Source organism: Quercus lobata, chromosome 9 (genome assembly GCF_001633185.2).
Source record: "Quercus lobata isolate SW786 chromosome 9, ValleyOak3.0 Primary Assembly, whole genome shotgun sequence".
NCBI classification, from domain to species: domain Eukaryota; kingdom Viridiplantae; phylum Streptophyta; class Magnoliopsida; order Fagales; family Fagaceae; genus Quercus; species Quercus lobata.
Genome location: NC_044912.1, coordinates 21,014,588 through 21,027,387, shown reverse-complemented (window position 1 = coordinate 21,027,387; position 12,800 = coordinate 21,014,588). Strand labels below are relative to the sequence as shown.

General features: G+C 34.7%; 1 protein-coding gene across 1 annotated transcript; it reads left to right on the top strand.

Moving 5' to 3' along the window:
- The first annotated feature begins 1,455 nt into the window (after window positions 1-1,455).
- Window positions 1,456-7,406, top strand: LOC115960598 (8-hydroxygeraniol oxidoreductase-like). Its single transcript, XM_031079535.1, has 7 exons — window positions 1,456-1,590; window positions 2,656-2,798; window positions 2,896-2,933; window positions 3,359-3,761; window positions 5,484-5,720; window positions 6,222-6,380; window positions 7,148-7,406. The coding sequence occupies exons 1-7, from the start codon at window positions 1,554-1,556 to the stop codon at window positions 7,256-7,258; spliced, it is 1,128 nt and encodes a 375-aa protein (XP_030935395.1). The 5' UTR covers window positions 1,456-1,553; the 3' UTR covers window positions 7,259-7,406.
- The last annotated feature ends 5,394 nt before the right edge of the window (window positions 7,407-12,800 follow it).

Sequence of the window (12,800 nt, the reverse complement as noted above, 5' to 3'; positions counted from 1 at the left end):
CATCGTATGTCCTTAGACATTTCTCTCCTCGGCGCGGGCCTTGGCCTAGTACAAAGTGGGTCAGGGTCGCCAAGTTCTCTGGCCCCACAAGAAATATATATTTTTATTTTTTAAACAAATAAAATAACGAACTTTAGATATAAGTAATAACTGTAATTTCTTTTTTAAATGAAAAAAAAAATCATAAATTTTAAGAATTCTCTTTTTGAATTTAAAATAAAATTTGTTATTTGACATTTATGACCTTATTTCTGAATGAAATTATCCTTTATTAATAATGGAATTTTTGAACCATATAAAATTTCAGTTGAAAGAAGAAAATCTTTTTATATATAATATAGATATGTGTGTGTATATATATATATACATGCTTTCTCTGGTATCTTAAAAAAAAAAAAAAAAAAAAAAAAAGGGGTAACTTTGCTTAACGTCTCTTTATCCAACCATGAAAGAAACCCATCTTGAGTCGTGACCCAACAGCAGAATGATCTTTTCATGCCTACTAGTTTCCGACAATCAACTAATATTAATCAATGTTTACAGTACTCCTGTACGTAATCCCACATTACACATGCCACCAACCTTCATGTACCTACTGAGCATACTATTAGGTAAGTTATTATTACATGATTCCCTATCCTTTTTCCATTCTTTTTAAGGGAAAAAAAAAATATTGAACACACAAGACGTTCAATTATGACTTCAGCTTATCCATAACACACTCAAGCTCTGTTTGGGTAAGCTGCGTCCATGTCCAGTGCGTCTACATCTAAGTTTTTGGCCTTTATTTATTTATTTTTTATTTATTTTTATTTTTTTTAAGTCCAGCGTCTGATGGCTGATACATTGTTTATGTTTTATGAACAGTATATCAAGAGAAATGCACAATAAATTTATTAATGAACTCATAAACAGTACATCAAGGTAAATGCATAGTAAATTAATTAATGAACAGTAATCAAAAAATATTTTTTTATTATTTTCAATTTTCAATAAAATAAGCAATATTTAAACGTACACTCAATAGTATTGTTTCACCCTCTCTATTCCTATTTATGTCCCACCAGTAGTATTGAATGTGCAACAAAATGACCAATATTACTGGTGATGGAAAATGCTAGGAAGATAAAGGCTCCGGTAGAGCATTTTAAACATATATTTTTAGTTTTTAAATAATATTACACATTTTTTTATCTACATATATTTTAAAAAAATATAAATAACATTACTTAAACTCCTCTACTAAATAGACTCAAAAAATCCCACAACTTTTGTTACTCATTTTGTTGCACAAGATTTTTCACGTAAACACATAACGAATTATGATAAAAATTGTAGAATTTATCCTGTCCTTAGTATTTCTCTCTACAAGTGAAACACAAACAATTATATAATTGGTTGTGTATCACTATCACACGTACACATGCAATTATGACAAAGTTTGCATATTTATTTGTGGTACCAGCTTCTCATCTCCCCCGCAACACACACACACTCTCACACAGCTCTCAACTCAAACTGAATTGCATTGATTAGCTTGGATAACTCTGGCAATGTCGAAGAGGGACTTACTAATCATTAATTGCAAAGGTATGCCTTTCCATCAAAAAAAAATTGCAAAGGTATGCCTGTATTTAACGTTTACATGAGAGTTTCTTTTTAGACAAATAAACATCGATCGATTCATTTCCTATACATATATGGCTTAGTAAGAACATCCGATATCAGAAGATGCAGTACGTACCCAACGTTTCAGTCATTTAGCCAACAAGGGAACCACTCCTCCTGCCCCCAACCTTACTCTTGTTATTTGATTCCTTTTCATAGATAAATTCCTTTATATGTTTGTTGTAGATTTATGTTATTACTGTTAGGAAAAATCCTAACCCCCTCAAAATGAATTGCAAAATCTTCCTTTGAATTCTCCAACTTTTCATGATTATAACAATCAAAAACTTTATGAAAACTTCCTTGTTAGTAATTTGTGCAAAGAAAAATATATATATATATTTTAATTCTCTTACACTCTCACTGTGTTTTTCTCTATCCCTTCACACGGACTGCACCTTAAATGGCTGAATATCTCTTTGTGTTTTTCGCTCACTCTATGGAATTCACACTCTCTGCTTCAGCCCTTACTCAGTGTGTTTCTCTCTCAATCACACTCATGGCCGAATGGCCTTTCTTTTCTTTTCCTTTTTTTCTCTTCAGCGTGTCTCACACACTTGCTCAGCTTTGCAATAAACCAAAAGCTGACTTTGGAAACTTGAGGAAGCAAGCTCATTAATGAGCTTTTTTAACAAGGCATGTGGGCTGGACCCACACGGTGCTTTGCACCCAATAATTACTTAACTTTATTTTATTTTATGAAATAATATGTTTTTTTTTTTTTTTGGATTGAAAATTTGTGTAAATTAAATAAAAGTGATAAATTAAATTTTAATATTTCTAAAAAATAAATTAAAACTTATCATTCTAAAAGTAATAAAATTAAATTCTGAAATTTAAAAAAAGTAATATGCATAGCTTCAGGTTTAATTTGTTACACTTTGAATTATAAGATTTAAAACTTTTTTTTTTCTTTTGGTATTTATAAATTTATCTCTCTCGATCTCTAATTTGTTCAACAATGGGGTGTGACTGTGTGATATATAGCGGCGGTGTGTTGGGGAAATGGGGAACCGGTGAAGGTGGAAGAGATACAAGTAGAGCCACCAAAATCATCTGAAGTTCGCGTCAAGATCCTATGTGCTAGTGTGTGTCACACAGACCTCATATTCATCAAAGGGTTCCCAACTGTTAGTATTCAATTCCTTCACAACTGTTATTATTTACATTTACTTTCAACTCGTTTTCTTTTGGCTGAAGGGTATGATATCATTTGTTGATCTACAGCCTCTTTTTCCTCGGGTTCTAGGACACGAAGGTGTTGGGTAAGCTCTCAATTAACCAATAACAACACTTTAACTGAAGACACAAACGTTTTATATATGAGTATTTTAAAGATTAATATACATTTTACTATATATATATATAATAAATTTACAAAGTGTGCTGGATTTCTAACGAGGAAAAAAATATATTTACTATGGTATCGACATTGCATCGATTTAACATTTTTTTTAAAATCAAAGAAGCACAAATTGATGTTATAATAACTGGTCTTGCAAACATATTGATATATAGATTAAAATATGGAAAATGTTAATGCATACTCGGAGGCTTCATACTTGCTATTGTACACTTGATACACTCTCCTTTTTTAAATTATATTTTAAAAACATGATTTCACTCCATGCAGCAGTGTGTGTATAAAGAGTATGTGACTATCATTACTAATTAAAATATGCAATTACAGTGTGGTAGAGAGCGTTGGCGAGGAAGTAACAGATCTAAAAGAAGGAGATCTTGTGATTCCAACATCACTAGGGGAGTGTGAAGACTGTGAGAATTGTTTGTCAGGAAAGACCAATTTATGCCTCAAATACCCTGTACCCTCAAGTGGTCTTATGCCTGATGAAACTTCAAGGATGTCTATTAGAGGCCAGAGGTTGTATCACGCTTTTACTTGCTCTACATGGTCCGAGTACATGGTTGTTGACACTAATTACGTTGTCAAGCTTGATCCAACTATATCTCATCCACATGCTAGCTTCCTCTCATGTGGATTTTCTACTGGATTTGGGGCTGCATGGAAGGATGCTAAGGTTGAAAGCGGATCAACTGTGGCTATTCTTGGTCTTGGTGCTGTGGGCTTAGGGGTATGTATATATGTGTTCTCTCTCATAATTTTTCACTGACAGTGTAGTATTTTGATTGGTGCATTATAAAAAAAATTATATTAATATTGTGATGGTTCAAAACCCCACTAGAAAGTTCCGGCATAGAAAGCGCCAGTATAACTCAATTACTGGACCTATGCCGGCAGTTCAGAGACCTATAGCGGCATTTTTGAAGCGCCAGTATAAACCCCTTTTTTTGGTAGTAATTATTGAGGTGTTAAAAGCGAAATTATTCAATCACCAACTTGTTAGATAATGAAGAAAGTATTGTCTTTGTCATAATTCATTTTTGTTTTTGTTGTAAGTTAATGATTATGTCTGGTCGAGTTTCAATACGTCCCCTGCTAGAACGAAAAAATATACCCTATAGTGGGTATATAAGGTATCTCTCTCGCAGTAAATAGGTCTCATTGATTTGTAAGACTCACCTACTATGAGAGAGATGCTGCATATAGCCACTACTTGGTATACTTTCCTCACTAGAATATTGTAACAATAACTAGAAAAACAAACCACCACAGACATATACATAGAAGGATAAGAAATTCACTCAAGCCTCATAGCCACTGTCACTAATTAAATAGATTAAGAAAGCTGCGAACGGTTTATGGGTGATGGAAAAAATGCCCCCATGATCCTTGGGGAAAAAGAGTAAAAGCAATTAAGTTGTATTTTTTAAAATTGGGGGTTTAAATAAACTATAGTCTATTTGAGCTCTTAACTTTGTCCAAACAATTGGACTCATAACAACACAAAGGGAAGGTTGGTTCAGTGTCAAACTGTCTGTATAGAGCTTCAACTCCATCAAAGTGTCTTAATAATTACATTCACACTGTTGAAGAAAATGTGTTAGACTTAAAATTTGTTCTACCATATTTATGTGATATAATAAACTATATGTAGAGAGGAAAACATTACGAAGGGTGACATAAGGTTGTTACTCTATAACTCATGTCCTCAAGGCCAAAGGGACAAAATGATTTTGGATAATTAGTCTTTCAAATTCAAAGCAAATAATTCAAATTGGGTCTTTTTTTTTTTTTTTTTTTTTTTTTTTTTTGAATCACAAATTGGGTCATGTTAATGGGTGTTCTAATAATCATATTAGGAAAGTTTTAATATTATTTTTATAGGAAATACAAAAAAGTTGACAAAAAAATTAATTACTTTTATTTCTCATAAAATGTTTCTAAAAATAGTTTCTAGACCAATAACCTTAGGTAATTGCTAACATTTCCCAAGGGAAAAAAGAAAGTCACAACATTGTCCGATTTTTTGTAGTACAAACTATAAAGAGATATGACATTATCATTTGCACTTCTAACATTAAATATAAATAAATATATATATATATATATATTTATATATATGTCCCATAGTTTTCCGTTTCCCTTTTTAACTTTGCAACGTATATAAGTAGACTTGTATAGGCAATTATTTTATTTTTCTGAACATAAACTTGCATAACTTGATCTATTCTTGATGAGATTGTTGAACTGGTTGGACTCTCTCTCTCTCTCTGCTTCCTTTTTTATTTTATTTTATGTCTGTACCTTGTTGAAGTTTTATCAGTGCATGCAGTTCAGTTTACCTACCAGAAAGAGAAAAAAGAAAAGAAAAAAAAAATCTCTATTTTCTTTTCCTTTTAATATTCGAATGGTGGATGAAGGAAGTTTAAAATTATGTCCTTGTAAATTGCAGGCCATACAGGGGGCGAGAGTGCAAGGGGCAGCAAAGATAATTGGCATTGACACAAATGAGAGGAAAAAAACAAAGGGAATAGCTTTTGGAATGACTGATTTTATAAACCCTAACGATAATAATAAATCTATTTCCCAGCTAATCAAAGAGTTAACAGGTGGATTGGGTGTGGATTATTGCTTTGAGTGCACTGGGGTTCCTCCCTTGATCAATGAAGCCCTCCAAGCCACAAAAATGGTACGTCTCTAAATTCAAATTTACATGTTCTTTTATATTCATATAACAATTAATGGTATAGTGTTACTAGTTTACAACACATTACACCTAACCAATACAGCAGAGGGCCTAGTGACCAGGCTTTGTGCCAACTGGGTTTGAGTCGCCTGATTCTCGTTAGGGAACGCGTTAGTGTCTGTCTATCTTCACGTTGTCTTGGACACGTAGGGGTTACAACCCTCTCTTTCTACACTTTTTTTATATCTTTTTAAAAGAAAATTACACCTATATACATTAATTGCCGACACTTTTTTTTCTTTTATATTGTTAGAAACACAAATTATTTCATAATATTTTCATTAGTAAGTAAAAAAATAGTATTTGAGATTGGCACAAATGAAAATTAATAAAAATTGGTCAAATCAATAATTTGTAAAATTATTGAAAAATAGTTTATGTTTACAGCAATTTTTTTTTTTTTTTAATTAACATGTTTGTCGGTTGTGAATGCATGGTGATCAGGGAAAAGGACAAACATTAGTAATTGGGGCAGGAAATGATCAGACTGTCCAGGTCAATTTCCATTCTCTCTTGTTTGGTGGAACTTTGAAGGGTAGCATTCTTGGAGGGCTCAAATTCAAAACTGACCTTCCTTTTATAATAGAGAAATGCAAAAATAAGGTGAATTTAAATTACATTGCTTACAAATAAATGTGGCTGCTTCATGTTATACGTACATAGAACTTATTATCTGCTTATAAAAAAAAAATACATAGAACTTATTATCTTGGCTCAAAAAGCATCAACTTCTAATATAATGTATATTTCTAATTTATTATAATATTTAGCAGCAGTTCTACTATTTGCTAGTACTACTTTTAAGTGATGCTAGCTAGGGGAGTAAGGGTAGTGCAAATTAGTAGTATCTATACCTCTAACATTTTTCCACTCCTTTTTATTTCCTTTCCCATGTATTTTTTCCCCCTCCCCTTGGTTAGGGATAACACTGATATTATGCTTTCATTTTTTATATGGAAAACTTGAGAGTTTCCAAGTATATTGTGTAAAATATGTCTTATAATAACTACTCCCTCCGTATCACTTTTTTTTGTCCTCTATTCCATTTTGAGATGTCCCAAAATATTGTCTTATTTCTAAAAATAAAAGTCATTAATTTACTAATGTTCCTATTATACCCCTATTAATTTACTAATTCAATTTTTTGATAAATTTTTTTAAGGGTAGTTTTGGAAACTTATACATTTTTAAAAGATAGACAAGATAATAAATAATATTTCCTTAAAAAATTTGACTTTTCAAACAGGACAAAAAAAGTGGGACGGATGGAGTAATATTTACTAATTATGTCAAATTTTGGGAACTTTTGAAATGTTGATTTACTCTGTTTTTTTTTTTTTTTTTTTTTTTTTTTTTTTTTTTTTTCACAGGAAATCCAACTTGATGAACTTTTGACTCATGAAGTTTTAGTGGAAGATATAGATAAAGCATTTGAGAACTTGAAGCAACCTGATTGTGTGAAGGTTCTTATCAAGTTTTAATTGATCCTACTATGAGCTGTAACAAGATGCATGTTGCTTAAAAAATAAACTTTTTCTTTTTTTTCTAAAAATTCCCCCCTTATTCCTTCACTTGTATAAGCACGATAAATTATAATAAAGGGCGGATAAGTTCAGTAACGTTTTTGTTTTTGTTTTTGTTTTTTAAATTGTTAATTGGCACCACACAAATTAGAAAAGCATATATGACTTCTTATCTTAAGTAATCTTCTTGGGATACTCAAATGGTCGGCCTCCAATCATAATCAGCTGTCCAACCATAATATTTTATCCAGAACATTTCTTTGAGCCCTCAAACTGAATTTTCATGAAAATTTACCCTACAAATGTTTGTCAAGTCAAATTAAATATTTGAAAAAGATATATTCCCAGAATATCCACATCAAATTATTATCTCCAACAAAAGGCATGTCATTAATCCACTTCAAATAAAGGGCTAGGTTTTTTTGTTTTTTTATTTTTATTTTTATTTTTTTTAATTCAAATAAAGGTGTAGTTGACTATTGAGTTTACAAGATTTAATATTTTTTTAGAAGAATACAAGATTGAATATTAATGGTATTTCATCATTTTACAGGTAATTATTGAGTATTCTCAAAATATTATAAATGTGTACTATTTCTTCTTACATAACTGTGAATCCTACTAATTAAATTTATAGTGAAATCCACAATCCATATGAGAGAGGAGAGTACGCATTTATAGTACTCTCAGAGTATTTGATAATTTTCCTCCTCTCACTGGTGTGGAAAGGGACGTGGTCCCTTATATGCAACTATTGCATGGTGCAATTACCACGTAGATGAGATATATGAAAGTTTGAAAGGTTAAAAAAAAATGTATAAAAAAAAAAAAAAAATCCATTTCAAGGACTAATATTCAAAGCAAATTTTTAACTTTTAATCTCACCCATTAATTCACTAACATAGCATGTCGGGAAAATTATATATAAACGAAATAAATTTTATTAAGCACAACAGAAACACAACCACAAAAAAACATAAAGATTTACATGGTAAACCTTTTCTCCTTGAAGGAAAAAATTACGGGACAAACTTCTAATAATTTCACTATTATCAAATCAATTATAATAAATCTTGTGCGAGCCTTGGACCCAACTTGACTGGTTAGCCCTAAGGTCAGGCCCTTAATTTACTTGTATGAAGTGGGTAATGAGTTTCCTATAATGGAAAGACCTCCTGAGGCCAATTAGGCGACCCAAATGAAAGAGTTTCCGACCTAGCCCATATCTCTCTACCCCTTCATGTATCCCCCAACAAGGCCCAAGCTTGATAGTGAACTTCTCCTCTTTCGTTGATCCTCACAATTTTCTCTCGTGTGTCTCTCACCCTAATTTTTCCAACCCCCTTTCTCATTCCTTTAGCCCCTATTTATAGACTTCCCTTAATGGGATTGTGATGATGATGGGCAAGCTTTTTAGGGGGATGGGGCCCTTCTGGGATATATTCCTGACCAAATGGGACCCAGTTCTCAAGATAGATGTGACTGTCTTGAAACTTGCACCCACTGTCAATTGGTTTTTGGCAGACGATTTGCCCCAAGGCACTATCTTTACCGAGCAGTCAGGTCCCCGATATGTAGCCGATTTCTGTCTTGAGAAGTGCACCCACTGCCAATTGGTTTTTGGCAGGCAATTTGCCCCAAGACACTAGCTTTACCAAACAATCAGGTCCCCGATATGTAGCTGATTTCTGGACCGGTGTGGCCTACTACTCGTTATTGGGCTCAGGGTTCTCGGGTATACTGAAATTGATGGGTTGGGCCTCTATATCATGCCCGTCCAACAGCCCCCATGATTCCATTCCCATGTTGTGGGGATGGGATTGGGGTTAACCCTTGCCTGTCGATGTAAGGAAGGTCGAGTTTAATATCGTACGTTGGAGGGAGGTTTCCTCGGTGTACTGATCTTTCTTGGGAAAAGCCAACCGTTGGTCATTAAATATGATGGACAGGTCCGTCTGTATTCCTTGCAAGCAAAACGACAACTGTCACATTAAATGGTCAGGATTCACAGTCGCTTCATATACTGAGGCATGCTCGTAACGAATATTTAGGGGAAGTTATTGATATTTTCCTCCAAAAGCATTTAAAACTTCTCTCCCTATAAATACACCATGACTTCCTTTGGCCAGATTCTTTATTTCACTTCTCCCTCTTAGCCTCATTTACCTTGTCCTCCCAAGCCTTTCTCTTGAGATCATTCTTCCAAACATAAGGGCACCACTACAAGTCCTATTTCCCTTCCCTTATTCCCCCTAGTTTTTCTTTTAGTCACTCCTAAAATTGGGTTTTGCATACCTTCTTCAGACTGAGGCCGCCAAGGTTCAACAACCCCTAAGATGTTAATGTTGAGTTCTGCCTTGAGGGGAATATTGAGAATGACAGGCTCCCTAGGGTGGTTTTTTTCCCCCTTGTGTTAATCCTTGAGGGTAGGGCTAGATTCCATGTGGACCCCATATTGCTTAGAACCTTTAGTTTCTATGGACTTAGCCCCGACCAGTGTCTCCCTAATTTCTATAGGGTAGTTAATAGTGTGATTTGCTTAAATAATCTATACAGTCTAGGGCTCAACCATCATGACATTAACTTTATATATAGAATTTGCGGTGGCCTTAAAACTGGTTATTACTTAAAAATTCGCAACCCCACGGTGAGGCTAATATCGTGTCTCCCTAACTCCAATAAAAATTTCGTAGAGGAGTTCATAAAAGTGAGTGGGAACTGGCTCGCGGGTGAACTTCGTCTTTGGTTTCATTATCTTCTTTTTCTTTTTCTTTTTTACTGCTCTGCTTCATTTATGATTCAGTGCATAAGATTTTTGCTGACTTTTCATTTGTACTGACCTTGTCTTTGGTTTATTGTGTAGTTTCCAATCACGTCAAACCGGACCATCACGCCGTCCATGTAAGAGACCTGAACTTCATCCTACATTCAAGGATCTTCATGCACTATGACTGGCAACTCAAGGCATCAAACCTAATCCTTGGTTGCGTTCCTTCCTATACAAGCTACCAGAATCACAGACCTGGTCTAATGGTAGGTAGCCCTTTGCTGTCATACATCAATGTTCGTCTGCCCGGATTCCTATCGAGGGGCCTTATAGTAGGTAAAGCTCGGCAAAGAGCCCCTCAGTACATAAAAGAGGGCTCTTTAGTGCTAGCCCAAGACGGTTCAGGTAGACTCAGTCTTCCAAGGTAGAGTTGAACATATTCCCTTTAAAGATCCGGCCACTACTGAGCCTAACGACGAGATGGTTCAAAGGTGCAACATGAACCTCGGGTGCTTCTTCCCGGGTGCTCAACCTGCTAGGGGCCAATTAGCCCCACAACAGGCTTCTTAACAAATGCCTCCCTTTGAAACCCGCGCTCGCAGAAAGAGGTCAAGGATTTTAGATGTTCCACAGGGTCTAATGTTCCTCCCACTTAGCACACCCCTACTCCAGTCACTACTGTCACGGTGACTCCGCCAACCAGGGAAACTGCTTCAGAGACAAGACATACTGAGCAGCCGATGATCATTGGGTCCAACATGGCCTCCACTTTTGCATCCCCTTCCTCGAGATGGCACAACACCTTTATGTTGGGAAATATACCTCTCCCTAATGATTCTTGGTTCAAACTTGGAGGAGCAGGTTGGGGGGTCAAGTTGTAGATAGCCTTGGTCAAGTGCTGCTTTTGCTCGAGGACATGTAACATTACTCAGGTTGCCGAGTGTAGACACCTCATTTTGTACCCGATTAATAAACTTTAGTCTCTAGTCCCAATAATGAGCTTGACATGTCTAAAAAAGGTAATTGAAGTTATTTTGATAGTTTGGAAGCAATCACAACTCAAAACTGCTCAAATCACTTTGAAAACGATATTGAAAAATGACCTTTACTCACTGTTTTGGTTACAGCTATTGATACACATAATTTTTAAGGTTTGTCTAATTGGAAAGTAGACATCCTAGGCTTCAATTTGAATACAAATTTTGCCTAATTTGGACTTAAATTGAGTGAGTTATGACTATTTTAAATTGGGCCAACTGGGCAATCCTATTTTCTGGGTTTTAAAATTTCATTTTAAGAGTTCAAAACATAATGTTTTGATGTGGACCAGACCATGGACCCTTGAGAATGTCCAAAGATCATTAAAAAGTATAAAAACCCTAATTTTAACTTATAAATACTCATTTTATACCTCTAATTAAAACCCTAGCTAGAGAGAGCCATTTTTTAGCCTCCATCTTCTCTAAAACCCTAATTCTCTTTTCTAAAACACACACACAACACCTTTGCATGTTTTTTACAAATTAAAAACCTCTCTTTAGTTAGTTCTAAATTAGAAACTATTTTCCAATTTGATTTCTCAAAACCCTTTTCAAAACTAATTTTGTTTTTGAGTTGTGATTACCTATAAACTATTGAAATCTTATTTTACCTTGATATCTCATTGAATCTTGTTGTGTAGGCACTGAAGGGCTGGTTAAATATCAATCAAGTTTGTATTCCATAGCAAGGTGAGTCTCTTTTCATGGCTTTTCATTGATTTGGTTCTTTTATAATTCATGTTTTTGTTGTTCTTAGTTAATTTATATGTTATTCATGCTTAGAAATATGTTTTGTTTTGTTTGAATTTATTTTGTTTTGTCTCACCATATTTTGATTGGAAAGTTGATATGATTTGATATATTGATGAATATGTTTTGGTGTGTTAAGTGTTGCTTTCGTTTGTTGTTAGATCCAATGCATGTTAGGAATAGTTCTTGTTGTGCGTATCTTTGATATATTTGTTCTTAGTTTAGGTTGTGTATTTTTTATGTTTTAAAGCATGATAGGAACTATATATATATATATATATATAGTTCCTAGACCATTGCAAAAACTCGGTGGCAACTCCCCCTTGTGTCCACACTAGGATAAAGACATTGCCCTTAAACTAAAGTGACATACCATAGTAGTAAGTACCCCATCCCCCTGCTAATCCTGTGTGTCTGTTGTTTTTAGTTTCTCCTTTCTCCATTTTTTTTTTGCTTAAGTGTTAGTCCTCGGCTCATTTTTAACTTCTTTTTCTTTTTGTCATCGTTCCAGGCCACCCAAATGACCCACATCCTCGAAGGTAGGCTTAAGGTTGCTATGGAGGAAGCAAACAAGGAAAAAGCCTTAAAGTAGGTGTCTGAGTCCACCCTAAATGAGAAGGTCCTTGAACTAGCCACCATGGAGTAGAGGGCGGCGACTATCGACAAGACATGGGACTTGGCCAAGTAGAAGGCTGAAGTGCTACAGGGCAAATTGGGGGAGACCGAGACTAAGTTGGCCCAGGTTGAAAGTATAGTCTTGGCCTATGATAAGGAGCTCGCCGACCTGAAGGAGATGATAAAGAGATGCGAGCAGGCGATCTACAACATGAGCTTCAATAACGGCGAGAATTCGTGTGGTGCCATTGTCTTCAAGGCTTGGCCACTTGGGTATTTCGAAGGTTGGATGGCAGTTGTGAACACTCTGAACTTCCCTGAGTCTTCT

What these genes read in the sequence shown, in the direction of transcription:
- LOC115960598 (XM_031079535.1), top strand. Translation starts at nt 1,554, where the DNA reads ATGTCGAAGAGGGACTTACTAATCATTAATTGCAAAG. An exon ending in CTAGGACACGAAGGTGTTGG is followed by an intron (nt 2,934 to 3,358) that starts GTAAGCTCTCAA and finishes ATGCAATTACAG; the next exon opens with TGTGGTAGAGAGCGTTGGCG. An exon ending in TAGAGAAATGCAAAAATAAG is followed by an intron (nt 6,381 to 7,147) that starts GTGAATTTAAAT and finishes TTTTTTTCACAG; the next exon opens with GAAATCCAACTTGATGAACT.